The 17,853-nt window shown below is 49.0% G+C and overlaps 1 protein-coding gene across 1 annotated transcript in view; it reads right to left on the reverse strand.

Moving 5' to 3' along the window:
* LOC120913158 (extracellular matrix protein 2-like) overlaps window positions 1–5,518 on the reverse strand; it is a 90,659-nt gene extending 85,141 nt beyond the window's left edge. Inside the window, exon 1 of the mRNA XM_040322893.1 lies at window positions 4,842–5,518. Coding sequence (XP_040178827.1) covers window positions 4,842–5,073 — 232 coding nt within the window. The 5' untranslated portion in view covers window positions 5,074–5,518. The remainder of the gene's footprint in view (window positions 1–4,841) is intronic.
* Window positions 5,519–17,853: the final 12,335 nt, after the last annotated feature.

The raw sequence follows: 17,853 nt of genomic DNA on the forward strand, positions 1-17,853 counted from the left end.
ACACAGTACACAAAAACACTGGCTAGGCACACATTTAACCCTTTGATCGCCCCTGATGTCTAACCCCTTCCCTGTGCCATTAGTACAGTGACAGTGCATATGTTTGGCCCTGATCACTGTATTAGTGTCACTGGTTCCCACAAAGTGTTAGACCCCCTTTCCCACTGAAGCGTTTTTACAGCGTTTTAGCGTTAAAAATAGTGCTCTTAAAACGCTCATAAGACGCTCTCCATGCATCTCAATGGACCCTTTCACACTGAGTCCTGCAAGCAGCATCTTTGGAGCAGCTTTTGGGCGCTGAAAAAAACGCTCCAAAAACGCCCCTCTCCATTGAAATGAATTGAAAAGCGCTGTAAAAATGCCTTGCCCTTTCACACCGAGGCACTGCAAAAACGCCCTAAAACTTTAGGGTCTTAGCGGTGCTTTACCAGCACATTGGGATTGCAGATGAGGCAACGCTCGAATAACGCTGTAATAATGCTGTAATAACGCTCGAATAACGCTCGAAAAACACCCCAGTGTGAAAGGGGCCTTAGTGTCACTGGTTCCCACAAAGTGTTAGACCTCTTTCACACTGAAGCTCATAAAACGCTCTCCATGCATCTCAATGGACCCTTTCACAATGGAGTCCTGCAAGCAGCATCTTTGGAGCAGCTTTTGAGCGCTGAAAAAAACGCTCCAAAAACGCCCCTCTCCATTGAAATTAATTGTAAAGCGCTGTAAAAACGCCTTACCCTTTCACACCGAGGCACTGCAAAAAAAAACTAGAACTTTAGGGTGTTAGCGGTGCTTTACCAGCACATTGGGATTGCAGATGAGGCTTCGCTCTAATAACGCTTGAATAACGCTGTAATAACACTCGAAAAACACTCGAATAACGCTGTAATAACGCTCGAATAACGATGTAATAACGATCGAAAAACGCTTGAAAAATGCCCCAGTGTGAAAGGGGCCTTAAAAGTTTCAGCTAGTGTCAGATTGTCTGCCGCAATATTGCAGTCCTGCTATAAGTCGCTGATTACTGCCATTACTAGCAAAAAAAAAATCCAGTATATATACCGTATTTATCGGCGTATACCGCGCACTTTTTTGCCCTGAAAATCAAGGCAAAATCGTGGGTGTGCGATATACGCCGATACCCGCTGGACGTACAGGACGTGAGCGCAAGAGTAGCCGAGCCTGCCCGACTATACACGAGTGTACTGCGCTCGGTATATGCCAGCACAGTATTCAAACTCGGCGCGGGAAAGCGGGGATCGAGCGGGGAGGACGCCGGACCCGACGAAGAGGACACCCAAAGCCGCAGACGGAGGCCGGACCCGACGAGGCCGCCGATGGACGCCGCGCAAGACACCAAAACTGTAAGTACTAAAATCTTTTTTTACAGGAATGTCGGGTCCACTTTAGGGGTGCGCGCTATACGCCGGAGCGCGCAATACCCCGATAAATACGGTACTATACTTTGTAGATGCTTTAGCTTTTGCACAAAAAAGGAAGGGAGCACAGGTCACATATGCCTTTGAGAACACATTACACAATACATGTGGATTAACCACTTAAGCCCCGGACCCTTTTGCTGGTCAAAGCCCGGGAAACTTTTTGCAATTTGGCACTGCGTCACTTTAACTGACAATTGCGCAGTCGTGCGACGTGGCACCCAAACAAAATTTATATATTTTTGCCCATAAATAGAGCTTTCTTTTGGTGGTTTTTGTTCACCACTCGTTTTTTTTTTTTTTGCGCTATAATTGAAAAAGGGCCGACAATTTTGAAAAAACAAACACTTTATATCCAATAAAAAAAAAAAAAGTCTTCAGAAACTTAGGCCAATGTGTGTTCTGCTACATGTTTTTGGGAAAAAAATCCCAATTTGTATTGGTGAAACGCGTCAACCAGTATTCTTCTACCTATTTTTGGTAAACAAAAATCACAATAAGTGTTTATTGATCGGTTTGCGCAAAAGTAATAGCATTTACAAAATAGGGGATAGTTTTATGGCATTTTTATTAATAATTTTTTACTTTACGGGTAATGGCGACAATCAGCGATTTTTATCGTGACTGCGACATTATGGTGGACACATCGGACATTTTTGACACTAATTTGGTACCATTGTCATTTTCACAGCGATCAGTGCTATAAAAATGCACTGGTTACTGTGAAAATGACACTGGCAGTGAAGGGGTTAACCACTAGGTGGCGCTGTAGGGGTTAAGTGTTCCTGTGCATAGTGTTTCTTACTGTAGGGGGGATGGGCTCTGTGTCACATGACACTGATCTCCGCTCCGAGTACACAGAGCCGAGATCAGTGTCACTAGTCAGAGCGGGGAGATGCTTGTTTACACAAGCATCTCCCCGCTCTATACCTCCGTGAGACGGTCGCGGGGGATACTCGTGGCGATCGAGTCCGTAGGACCCGCGGCGATCGAGCACGCAGGACCCCCGGTCCGACTCACGGGGATGGCGGCAGGGCTGCGACGCCCCGGCGCGTGCGCGACCACGCGGACAGGCATTTAAAGGCGACGTACAGGTACGTTGATATGCCTGTCTGTGCCATTCTGCCGACGTATATGTGCAGGGGCTGGTCCTTAAGTGGTTAAAACCCCTATAACACATATTTTCAGTTTATTATGATTGCATATAAATTAAGGTGACCAGATTTTTTTTAATGACATCTGGGGAAATTTTTTATTTATTTTTTAATGGCAAATGGTAAACTATTTTCTAAGCATCCTAAGTTTCCTCAGATGATATACGCAGTGTATGCGGTATGTGTTTATGGAATGATTGTATGATATTTACGTTATTTCTCACATTTCCTCAATGAGATTAAAAAAAAATAAAGATGCTTCTTAGAATTTGGGATATGACTACCAAATGTTAAGACGATAAGATAGAGAAAAAACTTGGAGGGAGTAATGGGTTGCGCTACCTGCGCGTGTGACCAGCACGTGGAGATTTCTTCATGGCGTAACAATGGTGATCGGGATGTCCTGGCCTCCCTATACCAGTAAAAAAAAGCTAACAAATGCAGCACAGCCCTACACTTCATTTATACAATTCTACAAATGGACTTATAAGTGCAATGGTAAAACCTATAAAATAATATCCAGTGCAAATCAACCCAATGTATTGCAATATAGTAGTGATAGTGTCACCCCCCTCTGCAAAAATATTTGAGAAATTGCAAAGCTGCAATGTTCAAAAAATGGTGAAATGGTGAAACCCCCTACATACAATAATAATAACAGAGATAAAAATCAACCAGTTGTATTAGAACATAGTAGTGATGGTGTCACCCTCTCTACTAAAGGTAAGAAATATTGTAGAGCTGCAATGTGGTGAAACCCCCTATATATAAACATAATAAAATGTACAATCGATGTACGTAATTTACATTTTATTCTGATTATGCACAGGTTGTTTGACAAAGGGGGCGGGGCTCCGCATATCATCCCCACCCATCCCCAACATCGGGGCTCCGCATATCATCCCCACCCATCCTCAACATCGGGGCTCCGCATATCATCCCCACCCATCCCCAACATCGGGGCTCCGCATATCATCCCCACCCATCCCCAACATTGGGGCTCCGCATATCATCCCCACCCATCCCCAACATCGGGGCTCCGCATATCATCCCCACCCATCCTCAACATCGGGGCTCCGCATATCATCCCCACCCATCCCCAACATCGGGGCTCCGCATATCATCCCCACCCATCCCCAACATCGGGGTTCCGCATATCATCCCCACCCATCCCCAACATCGGGGCTCCACATATCATCCCCACCCATCCCCAACATCGGGGCTCCGCATATCATCCCCACCCATCCCCAACATCGGGGCTCCACATATCATCCCCACCCATCCCCAACATCAGAGCTCTAATTTGACAGCGCCACTCACTTTTCTCCATATACGCTGGTGGCTTGCCCACCAATTCCTGCTATGCTGGATAGATATTCATATTTCTGCATGTCCTGCTAGGGCTAGGCTGTCAGCAATGGGTATAGGCACTGCCCCTGAATCCAGATTTCGATAAGCCTCCCCCCGCCCGCAGACCCCCCACAACCACCGGGCAAGGGTTGTGGGGATGAGGCCCTTGTCCCCCATCAACATGGGGACATCCTCTCCATGTTGAGGGCACGTGGCCTGGTACGGTTCGGGGGGGGGCGCTCTCTCTTACCCCCCTCTTTTCCTGCGGCCTGTCAGGTTGTGTGTTCGAATAGGGGTCTGGTATGGATTTTTGGGGGGAACCCCATGCCATTTTTTGTTTAATTTTGGCGCGGGTTCCCCTTAAAAAGGGGGACCATTACGCCATTTAAGAAAAAAAAATTGGCGCAGGGTTCCCCTTAATATTAATACCAGACCTGAAGGGCCTGATGGATAGAATCTTAGTTGGTTCAGCAGGGACTGGGCAAGATTCATTCCGCCATAGATGGATTGAATCTTTGTTGGTTCAGCAGGGACCGGGCGAGATTCAGTCCATAAGAAATATTGCAGAGCTGCAATGTGCAAATAGTGGTGAAACCCCCTATATATAAACATAATAAAATGTACAATTGATGTACATAATTCTGCATATTGGCCCCACCCATCCCCAACATCAGAGCTCCGATTTGACAGCTCCACTCACTTTTGGCCATATACGCCCACCAATCTCTGCTATGCTGGATAGATATTCACATTTCTGCATGTCCTGCTAGGGCTAGACTGTCAGCAATGGGTCCCTGAATCCGGGGACAGATTTTGTCCGGGGACAAAGTACTCAATTCGGGCACTGTCCCCGGAAACCGGGGACGTCTGGTCACCCTAATATAAAAAAAAAACACCTTACCTGGGACCAAAGAACTCCCATTTCCCGGTACAATAGCTTTCCTCTGTCTGTTAGACGTTTCCTTCAGGACCTTCTGAGCTGGAGGAGAACGTCTGGCCTCCACATGTTTGGAAGTGTTTGCCTTTTGGCCAGCTTGCTGCGGCCCTCCATTACTAAGATTCCCTTGAGGTTTTTGGGCCTGTCCATTGTATCCCGAAAGTGTCACCATAAACGCCACGAAGAGCAGCTTCATTTTGAGGAACTTGTCCTGATTCCAGGCTCGGCTCTTGTTGTTGTGTTGCTTCCCTGACCTGCAAAGCAACTGTGCAAACTTCTCAAAAGCTCAACCCAAAACTTTTCCAAGATGAAACCTCCCGAGAGAGTTCAGCTCCGTTCCCGTTCAACGAATGTATTTTCTGTCCAAACAAACACTTCCATCGGTTGCCATTCCCCTCCAACGTTGGGTTAGAAGAAAGCCTGGTATTTTTTCTCTACACCTTAAAAGTATTGGTTGAGCCAGCACTTTTTTTTTTTTTTTTGATCACGCCGAGGTTTTATGAGAGATTGGAATAACAGCAGAGGCAGTCAGTGCTTTGGATATAAGGTTTCACAGCAGCATCTCTAAGCTAAGGTTTGCGGCCTAGTCTCCATGAATGGGGCCTCTGTTTGCTCACAAGCAACACGCCGAAGAAGGGGGAGAACGAGGAATTAGGCTTGGGCTAATACACAGCAAGCCTTTTCTGCTATTTCCTGTGTAGAGCTGCAGTGTAGACAGAGTTTTGGAAGTATATAGAAATATAACACATTGCGAGTTTACCAAGTCAAGCTTATAAGGCACAAAGTTTTATGGACGCCTATATCCCCACCAGGAGATCTGCTCCAATTACTTAAGACAACTTAGAGATTCTGTAAGCCCCGAGTAAACAACGTTAAAGATTTATAAAACCCTTCCTATGTATTTATTTAGTTATCCCTCGCCTAATAAATAAAATTTTGTGTCCTTCGTTTTGACTTATACGACCTGCCAAACAAAGTGTAAACCATCAGTGCCCTTCTTCGTAACCTCGTTCCTTTAAGTACCCTCAGCGGGCCATGTTATGGGAATTACCCTTAGATGAAATAGCTGCCATAAATGCCAAGACGTGAACATGGATTTAGGCTGCATTCACACCTGAGCGTTTTGTATCCTGAAGCTAGAAAACGCTAGAGGGGAAAAAATACATTGGCCCGGATTCACAAAGCACTTGCGCCGACGTATCTCGAGATACGCCGCGTAAGTACAACTATGCGCCGTCGTATCTGTGCGCCGGGCCCACAAAACTAAGATAAGCCGAAAAACAGGCTTTATTCCACCGGCGTAACTTGCCTACGCCGGCGTAGAGTGGACGCATATTTACGCTAGACGCATTTGGCGCTCCCATTGGTTTTCTTTTCAAATAAGCAAATGAGGGAGATACGGCGATTCACGATCATACGTGAGCCTGACGCAGGCTACGCGATGTGCGCGTAAGTTGTACGTCCGGCGTAAAGTTAAGCCCCATAAAGTAGGTGTAACTCAGCAGCAGACATGCAAAGGGCTGCACCAGGGAACACAAGCCAACGTGTTTTACGTAGTTTACGTTGGACGTGAATATGACTAGGCGTAGGTTACGTTTACGCCGTAGGCAGTGATCCGGTGTATCTTAGGCAGTTGTTCCGACGTGATTGTGAGCATGCGCACTGGGATGCGTCCACGTCCCGGCGCATGCGCAGTTGTTGATACGTATCTATCTGGCACTCGGCCCATCATTTGCATGGGGTCACGCCTCATTAGCATGGCTTACGCCCACTTCCAGTTACGCCGACTTACGCTTCGGAAACCCAGCGCAGTTTTGGGAGGAAGTGCTTTTCGAATTCCATGCTTGCCTCTCTGCGCTACATCGGCGTGGCGTACAGGAGATACGCTACGGCGGCATAAATGTGCGCCGTTGTCTGTGAATCCGGGCCATTATTCTCTATGGAGATGGTTCACATCTCCACTCCAAAACGCCTGAAGCCAAACAAGTTCTGGACCCTTTTTTGTCGCCGCGAATCGGGGCTGATTTGGGCGTTTTTGAACGTTTGTATTCCCATAGAAACTAATGGAAACGCTCGATTCAAGAGTCTAGCGCGACAACAAGTGTTTCTACGGGCGTTTTGGCGCTTTAATCTGTTCTGTGAAATAGAATATTCACCCAGGAAGAAGATAAAAAAAATCTACAAACATAGCAACAAGTGATGAAAGAGATTAGCATTTTTCCCATTCAAATTCCGCGGCTAGGGGGCGTGTAAAATTTAAACCAGGCGCGTCCCCGCGCCGAACTAACTGCACCGCCGTCCGCTAAATTTCCCAGCGTGCATTGCTCCAAATGACGTCGCAAGGACGTCATTGGTTTCGACGTGAACGTAAATTACGTCCATCCGTATTCGCGAACGACTTACGCAAACGACGTAAAAAATTCAAAATTCGACCCGGGAACGACGGCCATACTTAACATAGGATACGCCACATATAGCAGGGGTAACTATACGCCGGAAAAAGCCGAACGCATACGACGTAAAAAAAATGCGCCGGGCGGTCGTTCGTTTCTGAATCGGCGTAACTCCTCATTTGCATATTCCTCGCGTATACAAACGGAAGCGCCACCTAGTGCCCAGCGTGAGATTGCAGCCTAAGATCCGACGGTGTAAGTCACTTACACCTATCGGATCTTAGGGAGTTCTTTGCGGAACCTGATTCTATGAATCAGTCGCATAGATCCGACCGACAGAACTCAGAGATACGACGGTGTATTAGGAGATACGCCGTCGTATCTCTATCTGAATCTGCCCCATTGTGTTCTGGCAGGGAGGGATGGCACCCCCTCCCCTGGGAGAACACAATAGCTTCATGGGTGGGATTCCCCCATCAACACTCACTGTGTTGATGGGAAAATCAAGCAATTTTATTTCCTATAACCTGCAGGTTGCAGGAAAGAAAATTGGACAATGTATGGTCTGCCTTATCGGAAGAATCACCAGGTAGAAATACAGAAAATGAAGCCCGAAAAAAAAAAAAATATGAATGCAGCCGCCACATCTAAGGACTAGTAAGTTGCAATATACAGTATGAAATATTTTGTTTGTGAAATTGGATCCACTTTTGGATCCAAAATTTGATTTTTTTTAACAAATTGGATCCACTTTAATTCTCCTAGTGCAAAACTGGAACATTATAAAGAGAGTTTGGTTGGTCTACATGGCCAAGACCGACTGACGAAGACATCGGGGGTTATCCTCAAAAGAGATACTCCGACTTAACTGCTGTTCAGTCTGTGTGTAACTTTGGAAACGATCCTCAAAAGGCTTTTTCCAAAGTTACACAGAAGATCCGGCATGTGTAATTGAATTACACTGCCTAATTTTAGGATGCAGTACCGCATCCGCCGCTGGGGGCATTTCGAGTCGAAATGCCGTTGCTAGTATGCAAATTAGCACTTAAGGCGATCCACAAAGCTTTCTAGCTTTTTTTTTGCGCCGTAAGTGTTATTTTGCAAGTGTAAAATTAGGGCTCGTTTTACAAAGTGTAAAGTTAGTCACACCTTGTAAAGGCCCATTGCAGCGACGGCATTTGGTATGCTTTCCCGAGGGAGAACTCCACGGCAATTTGTAAAAAACAAAACCGGCATGGGTTCCCCCCCAGGAGCATACCAGGCCCTTAGGTCTGTTATGGGTTGTAAGGAGACCCCCCCACGCCGAAAAATTGACGTAGGGGGTCCCCCTACAATCCATACCAGACCCGTATCCAAAGCACGCTACCCGGCCGGCCAGGAAGGGAGTGGGGACGAGCGAGCGCCCCCCCCCCCCTCCTGAGCCGTGCCAGGCCGCGTGCCCTCAACATGGGGGGGTTGGGTGCTCTGGGGCAGGGGGGCGCACTGCGGGCCCCCCCACCCCAGAGCACCCTGTCCCCATGTTGATGAGGACAGGACCTCTTCCCGACAACCCTTGCCATTGGTTGTCGGGGTCTGCGGGCGGAGGCTTATCGGAATCTGGGAGTCCCCCTTAAAAAGGGGGCCCCCAGATACCGGCCCCCCACCCTAAGTGAATGGATATGGGGTACATCGTACCCCTATCCATTCACCTGGAGGCAAAAAGTAAAAGTAAATAAACACACAACACAAGGCTTTTTAAAATATTTTATTATTCTGCTCCGGACGCCCCCCCTGTCTTCGTTATTAGCTCAATTACCAGGGGGGGCTTCTTCTTCCACTCTCCGGGGGTCTTCTCCGCTCTCCGGGGGGGCTTCTCCGGACTCCGGGGGGCTTCTTCCATCTTCTCCCCTCTTCCGCTCTTGACTCGGCGAACCCCGGTTCTTCTGCAGCTCTCCGGTGCCTTCTTCTTCAGCGCTGGCTGCCTGCTATGTTTGTGTGTTAGCTCGATTTCAAACAGGCAGCCGGCGCGGTCTTCTGTGACGTCAGGGTCTTCTGGTCTTCTGTTCTTCCGATGTTGACTCGTCGCCTGTTGTCGCTGTAATGATGGAAGCGCGCCTTGCATCCCATTTATATAGGCATCACCGTCCCATCATGCTCCGGTAGGTACCCACGTGGTGGGTGCACGTGGGTAGGCACCCACCACGTGGGTACCTGCCGGAGCATGATGGGACGGTGATGCCTATATAAATGGGATGCAAGGCGCGCTTCCATCATTACAGCGACAAGATGCGACGAGTCAACATCGGAAGAGGGGAGAAGAACAGAAGACCCTGACGCCACAGAAGACCGCGCCGGCTGCCTGTTAGAAATTGAGCTAACACACAAACATAGCAGGCAGCCAGCGCTGAAGAAGAAGGCACCGGAGAGCTGCAGAAGAACCGGGGTTCGCCGAGTCAAGAGCGGAAGAGGGGAGAAGATGGAAGAAGCCCCCCGGAGTCCGGAGAAGCCCCCCCGGAGTCCGGAGAAGCCCCCCCGGAGAGCGGAAGACCCCCGGAGAGCGGAGAAGACCCCCGGAGAGTGGAAGAAGAAGCCCCCCCTGGTAATTGAGCTAATAACGAAGACAGGGGGGGCGTCCGGAGCAGAATAATAAAATATTTTAAAAAGCCTTGTGTTGTGTGTTTATTAACTTTTACTTTTTGCCTCCAGGTGAATGGATAGGGGTACGATGTACCCCATATCCATTCACTTAGGGTGGGGGGCCGGTATCTGGGGGCCCCCTTTTTAAAGGGGACTCCAAGATTCCGATAAGCCTCCGCCCGCAGACCCCGACAACCAATGGCAAGGGTTGTCGGGAAGAGGTCCTGTCCTCATCAACATGGGGACAGGGTGCTCTGGGGTGGGGGGGCCCGCAGTGCGCCCCCCTGCCCCAGAGCACCCAACCCCCCCATGTTGAGGGCACGCGGCCTGGCACGGCTCAGGAGGGGGGGGGGGGGCGCTCGCTCGTCCCCACTCCCTTCCTGGCCGGCCGGGTAGCGTGCTTTGGATACGGGTCTGGTATGGATTGTAGGGGGACCCCCTACGTCAATTTTTCGGCGTGGGGGGGTCTCCTTACAACCCATGCCAGACCTAAGGACCTGGTATGCTCCTGGGGGGGGAACCCATGCCGGTTTTTTCTTTGAAAATTGGCATGGAGTTCTCCCTCAGGAATGCATGCCGCTGTCATTTTTTTTTTCCACGACGCAACTTTAAGCCGTCGCGATCCTCAAAACTCGGCGTAACGTAACTTCGCGCATGCGCAGTACGGCCGACGCGCATGCGCAGTACGGCCGGCGCGGGAGCGCGCCTCATTTAAATGGGACTCGCCCCATTTGAATAGGAACGCCTTGCGCCGGCGGAATTTTAGTTACACAGCCTGAAATTTCTAGATAAGTGCTTTGTGGATCAGGCACTTAGGTAGAAACTTTAAGCCAGTGTAACTTAAATTGGATTTTTTAAGTTACGTCAGGTTTTTGTGGATCTGGCCCCCTGTCCCCATGTTGATGAGGACAGGACCTCTTCCCGACAACCCTTGCCATTGGTTGTCGGGGTCTGCGGGCGGAGGCTTATCGGAATCTGGGAGTCCCCTTTAATAAGGGGGCCCCCAGATACCGGCCCCCCACCCTAAGTGAATGGATATGGGGTACATCGTACCCCTATCCATTCACCTGTAGGCAAAAAGTAAAATGTAGTAAACACACAACACAAGGCTTTTTAAAATAGTTTATTATTCTGCTCCGGAGGCCCCCCCTGTCTTCGTTATTAGCTCAATTACCAGGGGGGGCTTCTTCTTCCGCTCTCCGGGGGTCTTCTCCGCTCTCCGGGGGTCTTCTCCGCTCTCCGGGGGTCTTCTCCGGACTCCGGGGGGCTTCTTCCATCTTCTCCCCTCTTCCGCTCTTGACTCGGCGAACCCCGGTTCTTCTTCAGCTCTCCGGTGCCTTCTTCTTCAGCGCTGGCTGCCTGCTATGTTTGTGTGTTAGCTCGATTTCAAACAGGCAGCCGGCCCGGTCTTCTGTGGCGTCATCTTCTCTTCTGGTCTTCTGTTCTTCCGATGTTGCCTCGTCGCCTGTCGTCGCTGTAATGATGGAAGCGCGCCTTGCATCCCATTTATATAGGCATCACCGTCCCATCATGCTCCGGTAGGTACCCACGTGCACGTACCACGTGGGTACCTACCGGAGCATTGTCGGGAAGAGGTCCTGTCCTCATCAACATGGGGACAGGGTGCTCTGGGGTGGGGGGGCCCGCAGTGCGCCCCCCCCTGCCCCAGAGCACCCAACCCCCCCCATGTTGAGGGCACGCGGCCTGGCACGGCTCAGGAGGGGGGGGGGCGCTCGCTCGTCCCCACTCCCTTCCTGGCCGGCCGGGTAGCGTGCTTTGGATACGGGTCTGGTATGGATTGTAGGGGGACCCCCTACGTCAATTTTTCGGCGTGGGGGGGTCTCCTTACAACCCATGCCAGACCTAAGGGCCTGGTATGCTCCTGGGGGGGGAACCCATGCCGTTTTTTTCTTTGAAAATGGGCATGGAGTTCTCCCTCAGGAATGCATGCCGCTGTCATTTTTTTTATCCCCGACGCAACTTTAAGCCGTCGCGATCCTCAAAACTCGGCGTAACGTAACTTCGCGCATGCGCAGTACGGCCGGCGCGCATGCGCAGTACGGCCGGCGCGGGAGCGCGCCTCATTTAAATGGGACTCGCCCCATTTGAATAGGAACGCCTTGCGCCGGCGGAATTTTAGTTACACAGCCTGAAATTTCTAGATAAGTGCTTTGTGGATCAGGCACTTAGGTAGAAACTTTAAGGCAGTGTAACTTTAATTGGATTTTTTAAGTTACGTCAGGTTTTTGTGGATCTGGCCCATCTTTCCCAGCATTTAAAGTGTTTTCTTCCTTAGATGTGCTTCATTGAACATTTCATAAAATTACAATTTACGAGAACATCTGCCGTGACAGTGGAAATAACAAAAACGATTATTTTCAAACAAAACAAGAGTCTCTGTTTATAGCAACCAATAACAGCATCTTCAGGATGTCGCCATTTATTGTTGTCTGTAAATATAGGAAAAGACAAGGGGCTAGATTCAGCATTTATTTACGCCGGCGTATCTATAGATACGCTGTGTAAATTCAAATCTGCGCCGGCGTATCTTCTTTCTGTATTCAGAAAGCAAGATACGCCAGAATTAGGCTAAGATCCGACTGGCGTAAGTCTCTTACACCGTCGTATCTTAGGGTGCATACTTAGGCTGGCCGCTAGGTGGCGCTTCCGTCGTTTTCGGCGTGGAATATGCAAATTACCTAGATACGCCGATTCCCAAACGTACGTGCGCCCGGCGGAATTTTTTACGTAGTTTGCGTAAGGCTTTTCAGGCGTAACGTTGCTCCTGCTTCTATGAGGCGTACGCAATGTTAAGTATGGACGTCGTTCCCGCGTCGAATTTTGAATTTTTTACGCTGTTTGCGTAAGTCGTTCGCGAATAGGGCTGGACGTAATTTCCGTTCACGTCGAAACCAATACGTCCTTGCGGCGTACTTTGGAGCAATGCACACTGGGATATGTACACGGATGGCGCATGCGCCGTTCGTAAAAAAACGTCAATCATGCCGGGGCACCACCCATTTACATAAAACGCGCCCCCCTCATACTCATTTGAATTAGGCGCGCTTACGCCAGCCCCATTTATGCTACGCCGCCGTAACTTAGGAGGCAAGTGCTTTGTGAATACAGCACTTGCCTCTCTGATTTACGTCGGCGTAGCGTAAATACGATATGCTACGCCGCCGTACAAATGCGCCGCCCTACCTGAATCTAGCCCAAGGTCTGTCCGAGCGGAGTCATTCCGCAGGGCTTAAATATCTGGAGATATTTTTTAATATATATATATATATATATATATATATATATATATATATATATATATATATACACACATTATATTACCAAAAGTATTGCGCTGCCTTTACACGCACATGATAATGGCCTCTCTTCCAGGTTCACGGGCTCCAGCTCTGTGAGTGACCAGAGCCACGATGACGTCCTCGCTTTCGGCATGAAGGTCCGGCAGGGTATGCCAGGCTTTCAGAGCGCATGCACTGGTGACGTCACCGGCTGAATCCAGGGTAAACATCTCCTAAATCAGGGGTGTCAACTGGCAGCCCTCCAGCTGTTGCGTAACTACAAGTCCCATCATGCCTCTGCCTGTGGGAGTCATGCCTGTAACTGTCAGCCTTGTAATGCCTCATGGGACTTGTAGTTTCGCAACAGCTGGAGGACCACCAGTTTGACACCAGTGTCCCAAATGGTTCACGTTCAGGACAGTCGGGTGCCAGGCGCATGGATTCCAATGTTTTTTTTTTTTTAGAAGCACATGATTAGAGCCTGAGGCTCTAATTGGCTTTAAAAAAGGGTGGGCTCAGGGCGCAGTGCACTGAGCACACCCAGTTGTGTAACAATAGTGAATTAATATTTGCTATTGTCATCCTGAATCTCCTCCCGGCCAATCAGGAAGCGGGTTCTAAAACCCGTCACCCGATTGGCCAAGAGGAGAAGCAATCCTATTGGCTGCTGAGGAGGAGGGAGGTGATGCAGGGGAAGCCACCGTGAAGCACAGGAGGAGGAGACAGGGTGAAGCCACTGTCCAGAGGAATCGCTGGGGTAAGTGCAGGGCTGGAGATCGACCAAAACCAGGGGGGGGGGGGCGTGGTGCCTGTGACCACTCGATCTACTGACCGACCGGGGGGGGGGGTCGGTCAGCACCTCAAAAAAATATGAGGAGATTCCAGGAGACAGGCAGTTACTCTAGGAGAGCTGGACAGAGCCGTAGAAGGTCCTTAACCCATCAGCAGGGCTGGTATCTGCTCCTTTGTGCAAAGAGGAACAGGATGAGCACTGCCAGAGCCCTACAAAATGACCTCCAGCAGGCCACTGGTGTGAATGTCTCTGACCAAACAATCAGAAACAGACTTCATGGGGGTGGCCTGAGGGCCCGACGTCCTCTAGTGTGCTCTGTGCTCACTGCCGGACACTGTGGAGCTCTATTGGCATTTTCCATTGAACACCAGAATTGGCAGGTCCGCCACTGGTGCCCCATGCTTTTCACAGATGAGAGCAGGTCCACCCTGAGCACATGTGACAGACGTGAAAGGGTCTGAAGAAGCCACAGAGAACTTTATGCTGCCTGTAACATCGTTCAGCATGACCGGTTTGGTGGTGGGTCAGTGATGGTCTGGGGAGGCATATCCATGGAGGGTAGGGTGCCCACGTGTTCCGGATTGCTCGGGACTGTCCCGCAATAGACATGTCTGTCCCGAGTCCCGGGCACCTTCATTCTGGGACAATAAGATGTCCCGGAATGAAATAGAGGACACAGCCACCCCCTACTAACTAATAACTAAATTTCGGGAACTGGTTGCCAGGGCCGGCGCTGCCTGGCGTCTTGCAACCAGTGACAATTTACTCTCAGACAGTGAGGTCAGGAGCGAGGCCTGCGCCTAGTGCAGCACTGCTGTCCCCACCCACCTCAGCACCTCCTCCATCTCTGGCACCCAGCGGCAAGCAGCAGGGACTGGTGTGATCTTCACTCTCCAGATAGTGACGCCACTCCTTTCCTTCTACACACGTGGCTCATGCAGAGGGAGTGACAGCAGCACTGCATCTGGTGGCAAGTGGCACATTCACCTGACAAATTCCCCATCAACCCCGAGACTACATTACCCCCTGCCCCCCTCATCTTTTTTGGGGGGAAGGTGAGAGAGGGGGGGTGTCCCTGAATGGCAGTTTGGAAATGTGGTCACCCTAATGGAGGGACGCACAGACCTCTACAGGCTACACAATGGCACCTTGACTGCCATTAGGGATAAAATCCTTGGACCCATTGCCAGACCCTACGCTCGTGCAGTGGGTCCTGGTTTCCTCCTGGTGACCGACAATGCCCGGCCTCATGTGGCGAGAGCATGCAGCCAGTTTCTGGAGGATGAATAAACTGATACCATTGAATGGCCCCCACGCTCACCTGACCTAAATCCAAAAGAACACCTCGGGGACATTATGTTTCGGTCCATCCGGTGCCACCAGGTTGCACCTCAGTCTGTTCAGGAGCTCAGTGATGCTCTGGTCCAGATCTGGGAGGAAATACCCCAGGACACCATCCGTCGTCTCATTAGGAGCATGCCCTGACGTTGTCAGGCATGTATACAAGCACTTGGGGGGCCATAGAAACTACCCTGTTTCTCCGAAAATAAGCCCTACCCCGAAAATAAGACCTAGCGTGAGTTTCTGGGATGGCTGCAATATAAGCCCTACCCCAAAAATAAGCCCTAGTTAAAGTCCTTGTAAAAACATGTAACCCGTTCTGTAAAAAGATTATATAATGTGCAGTGTGTCTCCCTTTTGTAACTTTATTGTGGAAAATACCTTATTTACAGCACTGCTGGGCGCTCACGTGACCTGCCGGAGCTCTTCTCCTCTCCTCCCGGCTGATGTCAGCCTTTTTTTTTTTTTCAATAAAACTTTATTAAGCCCCTACCCACTGCAGTACTCAGAGTGGGGCTGACATCATTGGGGATCTTGGTCCCTCCCTCTGCAGTATTTGAGCTCCAGCGGGTCACGCGAGCGGCAAGCGGCACCGTAAATAAGGTATTTTCCACAATAATGTTACACAAGGAGACACACTGCACATGATATTATCTTTTTACAGAACGGATTACATCATTTTATAAGGTCTTTAAACAAAGAATTATTTTTGGGATTACAGAATTTCACAATGCTGACTCCAGAGCAGACAGGGGGAGAATTTTTTTTGTACATACCATAAATAAATAAGACATCCCCTGAAAATAAGCCCTAGTGTGTTTTTTTTTTGCCAGAATTAATATAAGACCCGGTCTTATTTTCGGGGAAACACGGTACTGAGGGCCATTTTGAGTTGTTGCAATGAAATTTCAGCAAAATGGACGAGCTTGCTGCATAATTTTTTCACTTTGATTTTCGGGGTGTCTTTGAATTCAGCCCTCTGTAGGTGGATCATTTTTGTTTCCATCAAATGATGTGCCATCCTTTCATTCCTAACACATTACCCCGTCCATATCAGTATAGAGCCTAACACATTACCCTTTCCATATCAGTATAGATATCCAGCATGAGATTTTTGCCCGTTGAGATCTGATATGTTTCCAAAGTGTTCCTTTAATTTTTATGAGCAGTGGGCCATATTCTTAAACAAGTTACGTAGGCGTATCAGCAGATACGCCTACGTAAGTCCGTTTCCTATGTTTAAGTGTATTCTCAAACTGAGATACACTTAAACATGCCTAAGATAAGACGGCTTGCGCCGTTGTATCTTAGGCTGCAATATTTACGCTGACTGCTAGGTGGCGGTCAGCGTAGAATATGCAAATGACTAGTCACGCCGATTCTCTAACGTACGCTTGCCCGCCGTAGTGTTTTAACGTCGTTTCCGTAAGCGATACGCGGCGTAAAGATAAAGATGCCCCCTAGGTGGCGTACTCAATGTTAAGTATGGCCGTCGATCCCGCGTCGAAATTTCAAAATTTAACGTCGTTTGCGTAAGTCGTCCGTGAATGGCGCTGGACGCCATTTACGTTACAGTCAAAACAAATGACGTCCGTGAGACGTCATTTAGCGCAATGCACGTCGGGTAATTTACCCGACGGAGCATGCGCATTACGATCGGCGCGGGAGCGCACCTAATTTAAATGATCCACGCCCCCTGCCAGGATCATTTGAATTAGGAGGGCTTGCGCGGGTGGACTTTACGCGCCGCCGCCGCCGCAAGTTTACAGGTAAGTGGTTTGTGAATCAGGCACTTGCCACTTAAACTTGCGGCGGAGTAACGTAAAGTACATACGTTCCGCCGCCTTAGATGTATAAGAATATGGCCCAGTGTATTTAGCTGGGTGGTGAACACATGAAAGGATGGGATCCATATGAGGCGTGTGTGGACAACTGCATAATATTAACACCTTATAGATATTGGAGTAAACAATGAGCGTTAACATGTAACATATCACATGGGTGTATATTTACAGATGGATTCAATTAAATTGTAAATCATTATATTATGTCATCTGTATGGATGTATGGTGTGTACCCACAGATGGATTGAGTTAAACTTTAAATCGTTATCCCGGTCCTGTTAGGGGGGGGGAATGACCTATCGTCTGTTCATACAATGTATGAACAGCGATTTGTCATTTCCCCATGTCAGTCCCACCCCCCCTTCAGTTAGGACACACCCAGGGAACATGCTTAACCCCTTCCTCGCCCCCTAGTGTTAACCCCTTCCCTGCCAGTGGCATTTTTATAGTAATCAATGCATTTTTATAGCACTGATCGCTATAAAAATGCCAATGGTCCCAAAAATGTGTCAAAAGTGTCCGAAGTGTCTGCTATAATGTCGCAGTACCGATAAAAATCGCTGATCGCCACCATTACTAGTAAAAAAAATATATTAATAAAAATGCCATAAAACGATCCCCTATTTTGTAAACGCTATAACTTTTGCGCAAACCAATCGATAAATGCTTAATGCGATTTTTTTCAACGAA

The sequence above is a fragment of the Rana temporaria genome, chromosome 9, assembly GCF_905171775.1.
Source record: "Rana temporaria chromosome 9, aRanTem1.1, whole genome shotgun sequence".
In the NCBI taxonomy this organism is placed as follows: domain Eukaryota; kingdom Metazoa; phylum Chordata; class Amphibia; order Anura; family Ranidae; genus Rana; species Rana temporaria.